Source organism: Bufo gargarizans, chromosome 5 (genome assembly GCF_014858855.1).
Source record: "Bufo gargarizans isolate SCDJY-AF-19 chromosome 5, ASM1485885v1, whole genome shotgun sequence".
NCBI classification, from domain to species: Eukaryota; Metazoa; Chordata; class Amphibia; order Anura; family Bufonidae; genus Bufo; species Bufo gargarizans.
Genome location: NC_058084.1, coordinates 38,116,901 through 38,133,008, shown reverse-complemented (window position 1 = coordinate 38,133,008; position 16,108 = coordinate 38,116,901). Strand labels below are relative to the sequence as shown.

The window sequence follows — 16,108 nt, the reverse complement described above, 5'->3', positions numbered from 1 at the left end:
AATGGGAGGTTGTTTCTTTATGATCAAAGGTGAGACCAGAGAGATGGGCGCCCAAGAAGCAAACGGATTGTTAACAGCCGCACGGCACTGAGATTAAAATGGCTGCAAACTCACGCTGTTCGGTGCAGTTTTCTGCCACGCGGCTTCCGCTCCATGCAGCATCAATTAGACTACGGTATGTAGGGACACACCCTATTACGAGTAAGGCCTCTTTCACACTGGCGAGTATTCCGCGCGGATGCGATGCGCGAGTTGAACACATTGCACCCGCACTGAATCCCGACCCATTCATTTCTATAGGGCTGTGCACATGTGCAGTGATTTTCACGCATCACTTGTGCGTTGCGTGAAAATCGCAGCATGCTCCTCTTTGTGCGTTTTTCACGTAACGCTGGCCCGATAGAAATAAATGGGGTTGCGTGAAAATCGCAAACATCCGCAAGCAAGTGCGGATGCGGTGCGATTTTCACGCACGGTTGCTAGGAGACCATCGGGATGGAGACCCGATCATTATTATTTTCCCTTATAAAATGGCTATAAGGGAAAATAATAGCATTCTGAATACAGAATGCATAGTACAATAGCGCTGGAGGGGTTAAAAAAAATAATTTAACTCTCCTTAATCCACTTGATCGCGCAGCCGGCATCTCGTCTGTCTTTCTTTGCTCTGTGCAGTAAGAGGACCTGTGGTGACGTCACTCCGGTCATCACATGATCCATCACATGATCTTTTACCATGGTGATGGATCATGTGATGACCGGAGTGACGTCACCACAGGTCCTGTTCCTACACAGCAAAGAAAGAAGGCAGAAGCGATGCCGGCTGCGCGATCAAGTGGATTAAGGAGAGTTAAATTATATTATTTTTTTTAACCCCATTTTACTATGCATTCTGTATTCAGAATGCTATTATTTTCCCTTATAACCGTGTTATAAGGGAAAATAATACAATCTACAGAACACCGATCCCAAGCCCGAAGTTCTTGTTTTGCACTCAGGCGGAAAAATCGTGCATGTTCCCGCAACGTACCCGCCCATTTTCCTGCATCGCCCGTGTGAAAGAGGCCTAACAGAGGAAGTGGGCAACTCCAGCATCTCAACGGTGTAAGGCCGTTGTGCTCCTGTGGCCTTATTAGCAGGCCGCATTTAGTGGTTCCGCAATACACGGGGCACCGGCCGTATGCATTACGCATCACGGATGCAGACCTATTCACTTGAATTGGTCCGCAATCACGGAGATGCGGAACGGAAGCACAGATCGGAACCCCTACGGAGTGCTTCTGCGGTGTTTCTGTCCGTGCCTCCGCACCGCAAAAAAAAACAACTTGTTTGAATGGGTCTCGATCCGTCCAGGCCACCGCAAGGACATTGCCCGTGCATTGGGGACCCAAGGCCTCTTGCACACGAATGTATTTTCATTCCGTGTCCATACCGTTTTTTGTTTTTTTTATTACGGAACCATTTATTTCAATGGGCCCGCAAAATAAAACAGAAGGAACTCTGTGCATTCCGTTTCCGCATTTCCATTCAGCAAAAAAAAAAAAAAAAAAAAAAATATATAGAACATGTCCCATTATTGTCCGCATTACGGACAAGGATAAGACTGTTCTATGAAGGGACAACTGTTCTGTTCCACAAAATACTGAATGCACACGGATGTAATCCGTATTTTTTGTGGATCTGTTTTTTGCGGACTCAAAAATACATACGGTCGTGTGCAAGAGGCCTTATGCGGGATCTGTGGGAACACTATCCACGCCACGTCTACGTGTCTAGTTTATACTAAGAAGGCTGCGACACGGGACCCATCAGTTACAATCTGGTTTATTTAAAAACCCAGGGACTACCCAAGGGACCAAAGCCAGGGGCCCCTCAGTCCAAAACACTACCTTTCCCAAATCGATATGTGACATCATAGAGGAAGGTACCCAAATCACCTCCAGACTATTATGTCACGCTGCCATGCTATCGTGTGTGTTGGGGGGTGAGGGGGCTATAATAAAGAGATGCCCTCCCATCTATTGCAAAGGGACTACTCTTACCTGTACAGTTAACCCTTTCAGGACTTGCCACAACATGATTTGTTATGGTCGACAATTCCAGATTTGGATAAATCTGCCCTATATTATAAATAAAACATGTTATGTAGTTATTTAATATTTATATTAAAATATAGAATCATAATATATAGTAAGATTTATACAAGATCGGACCCTTTCTGCAGAACCTCCTGAGCCAGGCGGACACGTTCCACCAGGTGGGAAAAAAACCTCATCCTGTTCTGACCTCAGCAGATGACATGTATGAACCAGATCTGAGGTAAGGCGTCCGAGGAGGCCAGGCTTCCTGACTGACCGTCAGCGAGGACCTGCGTCAAGACCTCTTACCACCGCTTGTATTTTCCTGCCTATAATCTCGTCCTGCATCTTAACATTTACTTCAGGACAAGTGACCAGGTAGAAGCGACGAGCCAGCGATCTCCTGTGTGCCACCGCCATAGATCACTTTTTCTTTTAGGACATCAACACTACGAGAGAAAACGAGCTGTATGAGGGGATTTTATAGGAAACTCTGGGACTCCGGCCGTGGAACAGGGAGTCATTGTTAGGACTTTGTGGTAACGCTGTGTTTGCTTCCATTGCCAGGGAGACCGAGGCCAGGGAACAGATAACTAAAACAGATGTGCTGCGAGACATGAAGTAACTGATAAGTCCGCTCCAAGTGCCCGGGCCCCTGCTTTTTCCATAGATCTCAATAGTGCGTTCCGCCCCCGGTGCTCCTATACGAGGGGCGGCGCCGATTGTCACCCTACTATTTTATTAAAAGGAGACATTATTAGGGCAAAAAAAAGCAAATGAGAGGGGACTACTCCCAGACTAAGGCGGGGAAAGTCCTAAAATTCAATACTACCGAAAGCGGAAGAAAAATGTAGACACGTGCTATACTGCAAACACACAGATGTAGCAGAGACAAACTGCATTTAAAGGGGTTGTGCAAGCAGTTTATGCTGATGACTTATCCTCAGGATTGTATCTGATTGTCAGGGTCCGACACCCATTTTGAAGAGGAGGCGGCGCTCCATGCGAGCCCAACTTCCTTTTCATTACACTGCCCGACATCTTGGAAGTGCAGTGTAATGACAAGTACTCGCTCCGTTCACTTGAATGGTGCAAGTACTTGTAACAACACTACGCCGCAAGGGAGACGATGCGTAGTATAATGAAGAGGTTGCAGTGCTCGCATGGAGTGCTTGCTGCCCCCTATTTAAACAGCTGATCGGCAGGGGTGCTGGACCCTCGCAGATCAGATATTGCCGATTTATCCTGAGGATAGGTTATATATATATATATATATATATATATATATATATATATATATATATATATATATATATATATATCTCTCTCACCTGCAGAACCCCTTTAACTCCTATAAGAGACTACTGACAGGAGTCAATGATGCATGCATCAGTTAAAGGGATGCTCCAGTTTACAAAATCCATTTTCCTATATCCTATTAGGGAGTTCTGAGTTATATATTGGTGACCTATGACCATCAATATCAGATCAGCGGGCATCCCACTCAGCACTACCACGGGCGAGTGCTGTGACCTTTCCATAGCACTTCAAGCACAGCGCCATACATTGTATAGTGGTTGTACTGGGTACCTAGGCCATGTGACCAACGGATGTGACGTCACAGGCCAAGGAAAAGGTCACAGTGCTCAAAGTGCCAAAGCCATTCACTGATTGGCGGGGTGCTGGGAATCAGACCCTAACCAGTCAGATAGGGCTTAGGCATAAGCCCTATCTGAATATTTAAGTCCCGGACAACCTCTTTAATATAAGGGGGGGGGGGGGCATCTATTCAGGAACCTCATGTTTTGGTCAAAGTGAAGTGTAAAGACTGTCTTGCACAGGAGGACCTGTCCACTCCTGTATTAAACCAACAAGGTATTGATGTAAATTAACAGGGCGTAATACTTCATTTGTCCAGCGGTGGCACTGCAGGGAAACTGAACACTTACTGCCAGGATTCACCATAGACTGAAAATGATCAATGGGGATCCTAGCAGGGGTATCATTTAAAATTTGCCCTTTTTTAAATCATCCTTCTAACACAAGGATTCCCAACCTACGGCCCTCCAGCTATTGCAAAACTACAGCTCTCAGTATGCCTGGACAGCCTACAGCTATAAGGGCATGATGGGAGTTGTAGTTTTGCAACAGCTGGAGACCCGCAGGCTGAGCATGCCTGTTTTAACAAATAGGGAGAACACGTTTAAACGGGTTTTCCAGGATTAAAAAAAAATCATATACTATTCTTAGGGTAGAACGTTAATATTTGAGTAGCGGAGGTCCGACTAACAGGCCTCAAATGGGCGGTACTGCGGCCCAGGTACAGCCTGACTAACATGCACAAACAATGGCGTGAGAGCCTCTGCATTTAGCTGAACGGAAGGCGTGTTATATCTGGGACCCCATCGATCAACGTTGATAGCTTGCCCAAGGATAGGCCATCATGGTAAACCTCATTAACAGCATAGACTTTCCCTTTAACAAGCATGTGAGAACGTGAAAGTGAAGTCTATACAGTGAAGGAGATGGAGCTTGACAACAGGATTGGAGGGGTAACAATGGTCCTCCCCACAACAGTGCTACAAGTGACTAAGTAACGTAATCGGTTGGCGACCATCAGTCGGTAATATATTTTGCAGTGGAACTATCTACATGTTCTAAATTACTAGCGATTTTAGAAGTAGGACTGCGCTGGTCAGTTTAGGCATCATGCATTTCACGACGGCCTTACATACCGCCATATAAAATCATAGCGATACACAGAGTTATCCCTTATGTCGAGTCTAAAACTTAATCCACTTACTTGAAAAGAATCAATCTGACATACAGAAGCCCACAAGGGACTATGGGGGTCATTTATAAAGACCGGCGATTTAGACGTCGGACTTTGTCCCTTCTGTGCGTGCGGCCTCTACATAACTTAGGCGGACTTTACACTTCTCTAAATCTACGCCAGCTTCTTTGCTGGTGTAGATTTAGACCATTTTCTACACCTAAAACAGGCGTAGAAAATGATCAATGAGAGGGGGGCCTACGTTTTGAATGCCCACCCATGCCTCGCATGTGTGGCGGAAAAAGTGCCAGATTGCAGCACAATTAATCTTTGCGTCGCAATCAAAAAGTGGCGTATATCTGTTTGTAAATGACCCGCTATGTGGCTTGCAAAACAGTTCCAGATCGCACGCTGTGCTACTCGAGGCCTTGGGCTTCATTCACATCTGTCAGTTTTACAGCTATTGCCTCGGTATGAATAGGATTTAAGGAAACCCATTCGCCTGCAGTTATATAGCAGGTGTCCTGAGTACCATCGAGTACACTCCTTGTACATTTTTTTTTTTTTTTTTTTTATACTTTTGCACCTTCCTTAAGAGTATTGAGAAGCTTTAGAAAAAGGTAGTGGCTAAAACTATTCCTAAATTACGACAAATTTATAATTTGTTTTTTTTTTTTGCAGAAACTATTGGTATAAAGCAAGCGATCCAATTAAATTTATCATATAGCGCCAAAATCTGCACCACAGGTCAATTTCCACATAGATTTTGCTGCAAATCTGGCCAGAAAATACATTTCCTCTGAATGTGAACCTACCCTCAATGAAAATGCCCCCCCTCAGTGTCGGGATCCACGTCTGTCGTGAAGTCCTACGTAAAATCACAGATAACACAGAGCTCAAAGACTTACAGCCAAGCTGAACTTGCGTATCTCTATCAATATATAATATATCTAAAAATAATCCACATCCTACAACACGTAAACCTGTACGAGTGGTTGCGAGCGCCTCATTAGCTGTAGCCAATTAAAGCACAGACCTATGGGAATGCAGGCGTACTGCTGCAGCTGACGTAAAAACACAGCGAGCGCTAAACAGTCATAAACAAAGAAAAAAAAGAAAAAAATTATAACGAGTCATCTAAAAAGACAAACGAGTGTAAACGCCGCAACATGACGCGATTCTCGACTCGTCTGCAGTGGCCGGAGAACGGCACTTTGGAAATGATCATAAACATCCTGCCAGAGGGGGTCGTTACCCCACTTAGACAAAACAGCGGCAACATGAAATGCTGTTACGGAGAGCCGGTGTGTGAACACCGCCAATAAAACCTGAAGACCCCGGGGAAGGTTGGAGCTGTAGGTAAAGGGGAACATACAGTAATTAACCCTACAGCTGCTGGGGGAAGTATGTGATTTAACAGAACAATGCAGTTAAAAAAACATTTTTTTTAAAATATATATATATATATATATATATATATATATATATATATATACACAAAAAAATAATACCTATAAAATTAATTATATATATATATATATATATATATATATATATATATATATATATATATATATATAAATAATAAAAAAATTATTAATAGCATAAAAGCAACTCGCTTCCCGTAGAAACCCGAGCACTGGATGTGCCTATAGAAGAAAACCATACGTTATGCATTACCCAGGGACACAGACGGGAAAGCTTTATAGCGTGTACCATGACATTATATTAGCTCAGTTTTATAATGTTACCGGATCAGCTGAAGTGTTACGCCTGGCCTAACGCCGCGCCGTACATTCGCAGAGAGAGGCAACCATCTGACATTTCCCAGAGCCAATGAGAAGATATATAGTGTGCCTTTCCAACGCGGCCGTATAACAAGTACTTAATTCAATGTATGCATCTGATTTTCAGAGATCTGAAATGGCAAATGTCTTTGGCAGGCTGTGAAATTGTTCGCTACCACTACAAAGTCATAAACGTGAGCGTTCTGCCCTGAGCTGACCCGCGGTCAGCGCTTCCACCCCCCCTTGTTGAGCTAGTGTATAAAAGCTTCATGAATCAGGAAACACATCTGGGACTGTCACGGACGCCGGCCGTTATTCTCAGGTAGCTCGGCCCCGCTTCCCACGGCCGAGGGAGCGTAATAAAAAATAATAACAAGGTGATGCTCGGATGTCTGTGTGATAAGGCGGGAATGTGTCCGGGAGATGATGGAGACTGAAACGCTCGCTGATTGCCGAACATTAACATCCGGCTCAGAAATATGTGGGTGATAAAACGTTCTCGGCGACAGACGTTCATAGGAAAGTGTACTGTGCTGGTCATGTACCTGCAGACGCTGCACTACAGAGGAGGACGGGGGAGACACCGCTATAGGGCAACGGCCTTCATGTGTTGTTAAATGTGTAGGGCAAGAGATAATGAACATTCTTTCTATATATTTAATTGATTTAGCTTTTTTTTTTAAAGGAGCACTCCCACAAAAAAAAAAAAATGTATTCTCTGACCTGTTTGGAAGGTGCATGATGTAATCTGTAGTGAAGGCCATTTTCTGACCAGTGATTGTATTTGTGAGTTATAACCTCCCTTCTGATCCTCAGCTGTGTCATGTGGCCAATACTCTGCCTCCCCAAATAACACAGGGTACTTTCACACTAGCAGCAGGACGGATCCGACAGGCTGTTCACCCTGTTGGATCCGTCCTGCCGCTATTTCGGTGTGCCGCCGGACTGCCGCTCCGTCCCCATTGACGGGGGCGGAGCTCTGATGCAGCAGGGTGAGAGACCGCCGGACTAAAAAGTACTGCATGTCCGACTTTTTAGCCCGGCGGAATTTAGCCGTGCTGCGCTGGAGCTCCGCCCCCGTCCCCATTATAGTCAATGGGGACAGAGCGTCAGTCCGGCGGCACGGCAAAATAACGGCAGGACGTACCTGACAGGGTGAACAGCCTGTCGGATCCGTCCTGCCGCTAGTGTGAAAGTAGCCTTACGTGTAGACATGAAGCCAGCTTCTCTGTGTATGCCTATGGGGGCCTCAATGTCAGTCTGATAGGAATGAATAGAGAAGTAACGGACTTCCTGTCCTGTGTCAGTCATTTTCTATCCTCAGGATAGGTCATCAATATCTGATCGGTAGGGGTCCGACACCAGGCACCCCCACCGATCAGCTGTTTGAAGCGGGGCTGCATGCTAGCACTGCTTCCTGTCCCTTACACTGCCCGTCGTCTCCCCTGTAGAAGCGGCGCAGTGTTATTACAAGTACTCGCTCCATCCAAGTGGACAGAGCGGGTACTTGTCATTACACTGCACTTCCGAGACAACGGGCGGTATAATTAACAGGAAGCAGCTCCGGCATAGAACGCCTCCTTCTCTTTAAATAGCTGATCGGCAGGGATGGGAAGTGTCAGACCCCCGCCGATCAGATACTGATGACGTATGAAATGCCAGTCTTAAAGGGGGTTATCCCATGAAATGTATCACTACGTGAGGATTATGGTTTTTCTAATTAAGCATTGTTACAATATGCATGCAATAAAAATGTTTTTACGTACATTACATTTTCCTCTCTGGCAGCGCCCCCTGCTGTTCATCATTCCAGTCCACCTTCTCCTGTATTCAGTGGTGGACTGACATGCTCAGTAGCTTGCTTACATCCTTCCTCCTCTCAGCGCCGGAGTAATGATCGCACAGAGCATCACTTTTCATTTATTCAGCTCTACTTCTAAATTCATACAAACATATACCGGTAGTCGTATCTCTCTCTAGAGAAGGAAATCTTCATGTGCATCTCTGGGAGTATATTCTATGCAGGGGATGAAGGGGTTAACCAGGGCAGCTTGACTGTCTCATGCCGAGCTGCTGCCCACCCACAGAAAGGGAAGAGACAAGTGTCATTGTGTGATCACCTCTTTACTCAGCTCCTCCCTTTAAAAGGGTCACTAACTTCTCAAAAAAACTTTTGATATGTCATAGAGACGTATTAAAAGTTTAGACTGCTGTGGTGTGAGTGCCGAGGCCCCCGCCAAACTCTAGAACGAGGTGAGAGACGCGCACTCTTTCCTTACTGCTAATGACTGAATCAAGATGGGCCTACAGACATGGATGGAATCTAGGGCTGCAGCTAACGATTATTTGAATAATCGATTAGTTGCCGATTAATTTCTACGATTAATCGATTAATCGGGAAAAACGACAAAATTACAAAACAGAGGTTTATATGATCTTACTTGAAAAATTATGTTCAAAGGCCATATTAAAACAAATTGTGGACGACACTTATGGGGGATCTGTGGACGACACTTATGGGGGATCTGTGGACGACACTTATGGGGGATCTGTGGACGACACTTATGGGGGGATCTGTGGACGACACTTATGGGGGGATCTGTGGACGACACTTATGGGGGGATCTGTGGACGACACTTATGGGGGGATCTGTGGACGACACTTATGGGGGGATCTGTGGACGACACTTATGGGGGGATCTGTGGACGACACTTATGGGGGGATCTGTGGACGACACTTATGGGGGGATCTGTGGACGACACTTATGGGGGATCTGTGGACGACACTTATGGGGGATCTGTGGACGACACTTATGGGGGATCTGTGGACGACACTTATGGGGGATCTGTGGACGACACTTATGGGGGATCTGTGGACGACACTTATGGGGGGATCTGTGGACGACACTTATGGGGGGATCTGTGGACGACACTTATGGGGGGATCTGTGGACGACACTTATGGGGGGATCTGTGGACGACACTTATGGGGGGATCTGTGGACGACACTTATGGGGGGGATCTGTGGACGACACTTATGGGGGGGGATCTGTGGACGACACTTATGGGGGGGGATCTGTGGACGACACTTATGGGGGGATCTGTGGACGACACTATTATGGGGGATCTGTGGACGACACTATTATGGGGGATCTGTGGACGGCGTAGTTATGGAGAGGGGGATATGTGCACTGTTATGGGCATAACAGTGCACAGATCCCTTTCCTCATAACAGTGCACAGACCCCCCTTCCCATAGCAGTGCCATACACAGACCCCCCCTCCTCCCCATAGCAGTGCTATACACAGATCCTCCCCCCTCCCCATAGCAGTGCTATACACAGACCCCCCTTCCCCCTAACAGCCCCGGCGCTTGCATCTTTATTTTACCTTTTTACAATGACGCTCCCGCTCCTGTAACAGCCAGGCAGAGCGGACGGCGGCGTAACGTCACTCAATCACGTGACGCGCCTGCCCCGCCCACTTCATGAATGAAGGAGGCGGAGCAGGCGCGTCACGTGATTGAGTGACGTTACGCCGCCGTCCGCTCTGCCTGGCTGTTACAGGAGCGGGAGCGTCATTGTAAAAAGGTAAAATAAAGATGCAGCGCCCGCCCGCCCGCCCGAATAGCAACGAATCGGCGATTATTCGATAACTGGATTCGTCGACAACGAATCCAGTTATCGAATATAATCGATTACATCGATTAATCGTTGCAGCCCTAATGGAATCCATAGCATACAGCGTCTCACTCAGACTCTCACCGATCTAAACTTTTAAAATCTTAAAAAAAAGTCTTGATATGTCATAAAGGATGGACTCCATTCTCACAGTGTCAGCCTTAGGGTCCTCAGAAGTTTTTTAGTTGTCTTTGCTGTTTGATGGCTTGTTGTTCTAGTCAAATCGTTTAAAGCCTCCAGGGAAGGAGCTCTATCCGAATTTTTTTTTTTTTTTATGTGCGCCAAAATGGGGACAGGACAGCTCTGCAATGTGCAGAAGACTGGGAATGACTGCATAAGTTTCAATCAAGGACATGGAGAAACAGACCGAGATTAGGCTTCTGTAGTAGAAAAAGCAGCACCCCTAAATCCACAGCGTACACGATAGGGGTTCACGCACGAGTCCCGAGAGGCTTTAAAATGTACTCCGAGAGCACCCATACAGTGCCACCCTGAGGTAAAGTGTTCGTCCCTGAAGGAAGATGCCCAGCGACCTGTCCTTACCTGCTGGACAGACTCAGCAGCTCGTGCTTCTCAGCTACAGGCGCCTTCTTGTCCAGTTCCCATATCAGCACATTGATGAGATGCGAGTCCTTGATGACGATAGGAACCTCTTCAAACATGTGCTCATAGGCGATGTTCGCCTTCTTCAATCTGTGGAGAGGATGAAATTTACATATCGTTAGCACCACAGCAGTGATCAGAAACTGCAGCAAAATAAGAGCCTTATGATGAATTTAGGTCCTTCAAGCTGCTTTGTGAGGTCCCCAGGGATCTGCTGCCTGACCGCACCACAGTCCAAGGCTCCATTCACACGTCCACAATTCTGTTCCGCATTTTGGGGAATGGAATTGCGGACCCGTTCATTTCTATGGGGCGACACGATGTGCTGTCCGGATCCGGAAATGCAGATCTGCACTTCCGGGTCCGCAATTCCATTCCTGAAAAAAAATAGATCATGTCCTATTCTTGTCCGCAATTGCTGACAAGATTAGGCATTTTCTATTATAGGTCCACAAAATGCAGAACGCACATTGCCAGTGTCAGTGTCTTGCGGATCCGCAAAACACATACGGACGTGTGAATGAACCTTAACCTTTAGTAACGAGGCAGACAAACATCGCTAAGCTGAAAACTGGATTTACATTGTGCAGAAAAAAGGGAAAATTAGCTTACACGTAGACAAGCTATATCATTTGTGATTCCAAGGCGGTGGTATAAATTACACAGTCCCAAAAAATTTTTTCCTCAAATGTGAAAAGTCGCCCTGAGACGCCCGGCAAAGAGCAGGTTTTGCTAGCAGAAGTTGCTGCTGGCTGGTCATGTCAATCTAGTATTACACGAGGCCAATCAAATGGATGGCCGTGCCAGAGCCTCCGAATCTACGCTATGGAAACAAATAAAGGGTCTCTTCTATGCGGCCTGTATGGTCTTTTGGGACATATGATTGTCATTAACCACTTCAGCCCCGCTAGCTAAAACACCCTTCATGACCAGAGCACTTTTTACACTTCTGCACTACACTACTTTCACCGTTTATCGCTCGGTCATGCAACTTACCACCCAAATGAATTTTACCTCCTTTTCTTCTCACTAATAGAGCTTTCATTTGGTGGTATTTCATTGCTGCTGACATTTTTACTTTTTTTGTTATTAATCGAAATTTAACGATTTTTTTGCAAAAAAATGAAATTTTTCACTTTCAGCTGTAAAATTTTGCAAAAAAAAAACGACATCCATATATAAATTTTTCGCTAAATTTATTGTTCTACATGTCTTTGATAAAAAAAAATGTTTGGGCTGCAAAAAAGTGTCACATCTTGTATCGCCGTACTCAGGAGAAGTTGGGCAATGTGTTTTGGGGGGTCATTTTACATATACCCATGCTGGGTGAGAAATATCTTGGTCAAATGCCAACTTTGTATAAAAAAATTGGAAAAGTTGTCTTTTGCCAAGATATTTCTCTCACCCAGCATGGGTATATGTAAAATGACACCCATATACACTCCCTGATCACCCCCCTGTCATTGATCACCCCCCTGTAAGGCTCCATTCAGACGTCCGCATGTGTTTTGCGGATCCGATCCATGTATCCATGGATCCGTAAAAATCATATGGACGTCTGAATGGAGCCTTACAGGGGGGTGATCACCCATATACACTCCCTGATCACCCCCCTGTCATTGATCACCCCCCCTGTAAGGCTCCATTCAGACGTCCGTATGATTTTTACGGATCCATGGCTAGGATCCGCAAAACACATGCGGACGTCTGAATGGAGCCTTACAGGGGGGGTGATCAATGACAGGGGGGGTGATCAATGACAGGGGGGGTGATCAATGACAGGGGGGGTGATCAATGACAGGGGGGGTGATCAGGGAGTGTATATGGGTGATCACCCCCCTGTAAGGCTCCATTCAGACGTCCGTATGATTTTTACGGATCCATGGATACATGGATCGGATCCGCAAAACACATGCGGACGTCTGAATGTAGCCTGACAGGGGGGTGATCAATGACAGGGGGGTGATCAATGACAGGGGGGTGATCAATGACAGGGGGGTGATCAATGACAGGGGGGTGATCAATGACAGGGGGGTGATCAGGGAGTGTATATGGGTGATCACCCGCCTGTCATTGATCACCCCCCTGTAAGGCTCCATTCAGACGTCCGTATGTGTTTTGCGGATCCGATCCATGTATCCGTGGATCCGTAAAAATCATACGGACGTCTGAACGGAGCCTGACAGGGGGGTGATCAGGGAGTTTATATGGGGTGATCAGGGGTTTATAAGGGGTTAATAAGTGACGGGGGGGGGGGGGGGGTGTAGTGTGGTGTTTGGTGCGACTGTACTGAGCTGCCTGTGTCCTCTGGTGGTCGATCCTAACAAAAGGGACCACCAGAGGACCAGGTAGCAGGTATATTAGACGCTGTTATCAAAACAGCGTCTAATATACCTGTTAGGGGTTAAAAAAAAATCAGATCTCCAGCATGCCAGCGAGCGATCGCCGCTGGCAGGCTGGAGATCCACTCGCTTACCTTCCGTTCCTGCGAGCGTTCACAGGAAATCCCGGCCCTCGCGAGATGACGCGTATATGCGTCGTCGTGCGCAGGGCTGCCGCCTCCGGACCGCACATCTGCGTTAGGCGGTCCGGAGGCGGTTAAAGGGCATCTGTCAGCAGTTTTGTCCCTATGACACTGGCTGACCTGTTACATGTGCACTTGGCAGCTGAAGACATCTGTGTTGGTCCCATGTTCATATGTGTCCGCATTGCTGAGAAAAATGAGGTTTTACTATATGCAAATGAGCCTCTAGGAGCAACGGGGGTGTTGCCATTACACCTAGAGGCTCTGCTCTCTCTGCAACTGCCTCACCCTCTGCAGGAGAGGTCAGGGCCAGGAGTTGCCATTTTCACTGCCCTGTCAATCAAAGTGCAGAGGGTGCAGCAGTTGCGGAGAGGGATGAGCCTCTAGGAGCAACGGGGGTGTTGCTATTACACCTAGAGACTCTGCTCTCTCTGCAACTGCCTCACCCTCTGCAGGAGAGGTCATTTTCACTGCCCTGTCGATCAAAGTGCAGAGGGTGCAGCAGTTGCAGAGAGGGATGAGCCTCTAGGTGTAATGACAACGCCCCCGTTGCTCCTAGAGACTCATTTGCATATATTAAAACTCAGCAGTGCGCGCACATATAAACATGGAACCAACACAGATGCCTTCAGCAGCCGAGCGCACATGTAACAGGTCAGCCAGTGTCATGACTGCTGACAGATGCTGGATTAAAGGGACCGCTATTCAGGATGTATCCAAAGACCGTACTTTCAGTCCGCGTCCGATCTGCATTTTTTTCGGATTTCACTTGGACCCATTTAGGTTAATGGAGCCGCAAAAATGCTGACAGCACATGCATGTGGCCCTTTGTGAACATGTTCAAGGAGTGAGGAAAGAATAGACATTTTTACAACATGGTCTCTGAAAAGTGCGGGATGCACACAGACCACATCTGCGACTTGCAGGCGGCAAAACGCAATTGGTTGTGTGAATGTAGCCTTATCCTGGTCCGATTACGCCGCTCCTCCCTCATCTCACAGGGTTGGAGGAGCCCCTGCACGTCTAATGCTTTAGCATGCAGCTCACTTCCCCAGTTTGAGAGCGGCGACAGGAACGTGGAGGGACAGAAGAAGATTGAGGAGAGGAGATTCTTGGAGCGGGCACATGGTAATCTGTTTACCCTCCGCTGCTGAACAACGTGTTCTCTGCCTCTTACCTTGCACCTCTACAACGCACGAAACAAGGCGCTGCCGCCAAGTTCCACAAACACACAAGCAGCACGTACCCTTCCACCGAGAAGTCTTTTTCCTTGCAGACTTCCATCAGTTTCGGAGTCAGTCGATAAGCCTTGAGCGACAGCGAGCCCTGAGCAGTCTTAATGGGATCTGAAATCCAGCAGAAAAATGAAAGTCATCGATGGGCGCAAACAAAAAAACATTGAAAATGAATAGTAAAAACAAAAACCACAAGTTTAATAAATTGTAAATACTCAGATATAATAAAACACAAAAATATTTACTATCGCTGCTGACAACTGATTATTTTTATTTTTTTAACTCTTCACACCCCCCCCAGCCTCAGCAGGATCCAAACTGCGTATGCATGTAATAAGATCCAGTCCGCCCCTCGCCTACCAGTAAATGACAGATGTTAGGACTGTTCACACATCATCCTGCACCACAGCCACAAGCAAACGTCTTACGTGGAGTCAGGAATGACTACTGGCCCCAGCCACGACTTTAGTAAATAGCAGTAATTATCCTTGTGCCACCTCTAACCCCGCCAGGCTGAACGAGGTGGAAGCGCGCACCATCCCGGGGCAGACAGAGCTGACGAACGTTCAGCCTGACATGGAAACCGGGAACGCGCTCCCCATGGAGGATGAATGGCCTGAGGCTGACCGCGTCCATAATATGGACGTCTATACAGGTCAGGAGCCTGCCCCATGTGCAGCCCGGCTGCTTCAATCTCCAGAATAACTGGTCGTTTTCTTCTGGCGCTGACGACTATTGACCTCCCAGAAGTGGATTCTGAAGTGGAGCCCACAATACGGCCAAGGTTTTAGATAAAAAACGTTCCATGACCAAGTAAATTAAGGCAATATAATATAGGGGTATTTCCCAGTATACAACAAACTGAATCAGAGTGTGTATCCTAAGCCTGGCATCCAGCTGAAAAGGACATTTTGGAGGGTCATTGTAAGAAGAGCCCTGTCTTTAATCTTTGATGAGGCGCAAATTTTTATTTTGTTTTTATACTAGATTCACCTTTCTCAAAATGATTTCATACGTTGCCTACCCGGGGAGAAGCTTTTTTCTTTTGAGATCCCAAACATGGCAAGTCTATTCTCCCACCCAAAAATGTTTTGAAAAGCGAGCCAATTAAACCTTTCCGAAGGGAAATATGAACTAAAAGCTCTCTGACGAGTTGAGAGCAGTTTACAAGAAGATAAAAAAGGCACAAAGCTCCTCCTAAAAGTCCTCTTCAGCTGGATGCCAGGCACAGGACACGGAACTCTAATAGCCTGTTTACATGGAGTTTTTTACTGGCAGAACTTTGACACCTACACCAAAATTTTCGAAGGAGCCGAGTGGTTCCTGCCTCCCCATCCATTACTATGGGAGGCAGTGCTGAAGATTGCAAAGCGGTGGTGTACAGACATGTTCCCCATGTAAATGAATGGGACGCAGAAACTTTGGCATGGT

The 16,108-nt window shown here is 46.6% G+C and overlaps 1 protein-coding gene across 1 annotated transcript in view; it reads right to left on the bottom strand.

Moving 5' to 3' along the window:
• EIF3H (eukaryotic translation initiation factor 3 subunit H) overlaps positions 1-16,108 on the bottom strand; it is a 149,787-nt gene that overhangs the window by 29,985 nt on the left and 103,694 nt on the right. Inside the window, exons 4-5 of the mRNA XM_044293784.1 lie at positions 14,689-14,788; positions 10,859-11,008 (exon numbers count right to left, since the gene is read on the bottom strand). Of these exons, the coding sequence (XP_044149719.1) occupies positions 10,859-11,008; positions 14,689-14,788 (250 nt within the window). The remainder of the gene's footprint in view (positions 1-10,858; positions 11,009-14,688; positions 14,789-16,108) is intronic.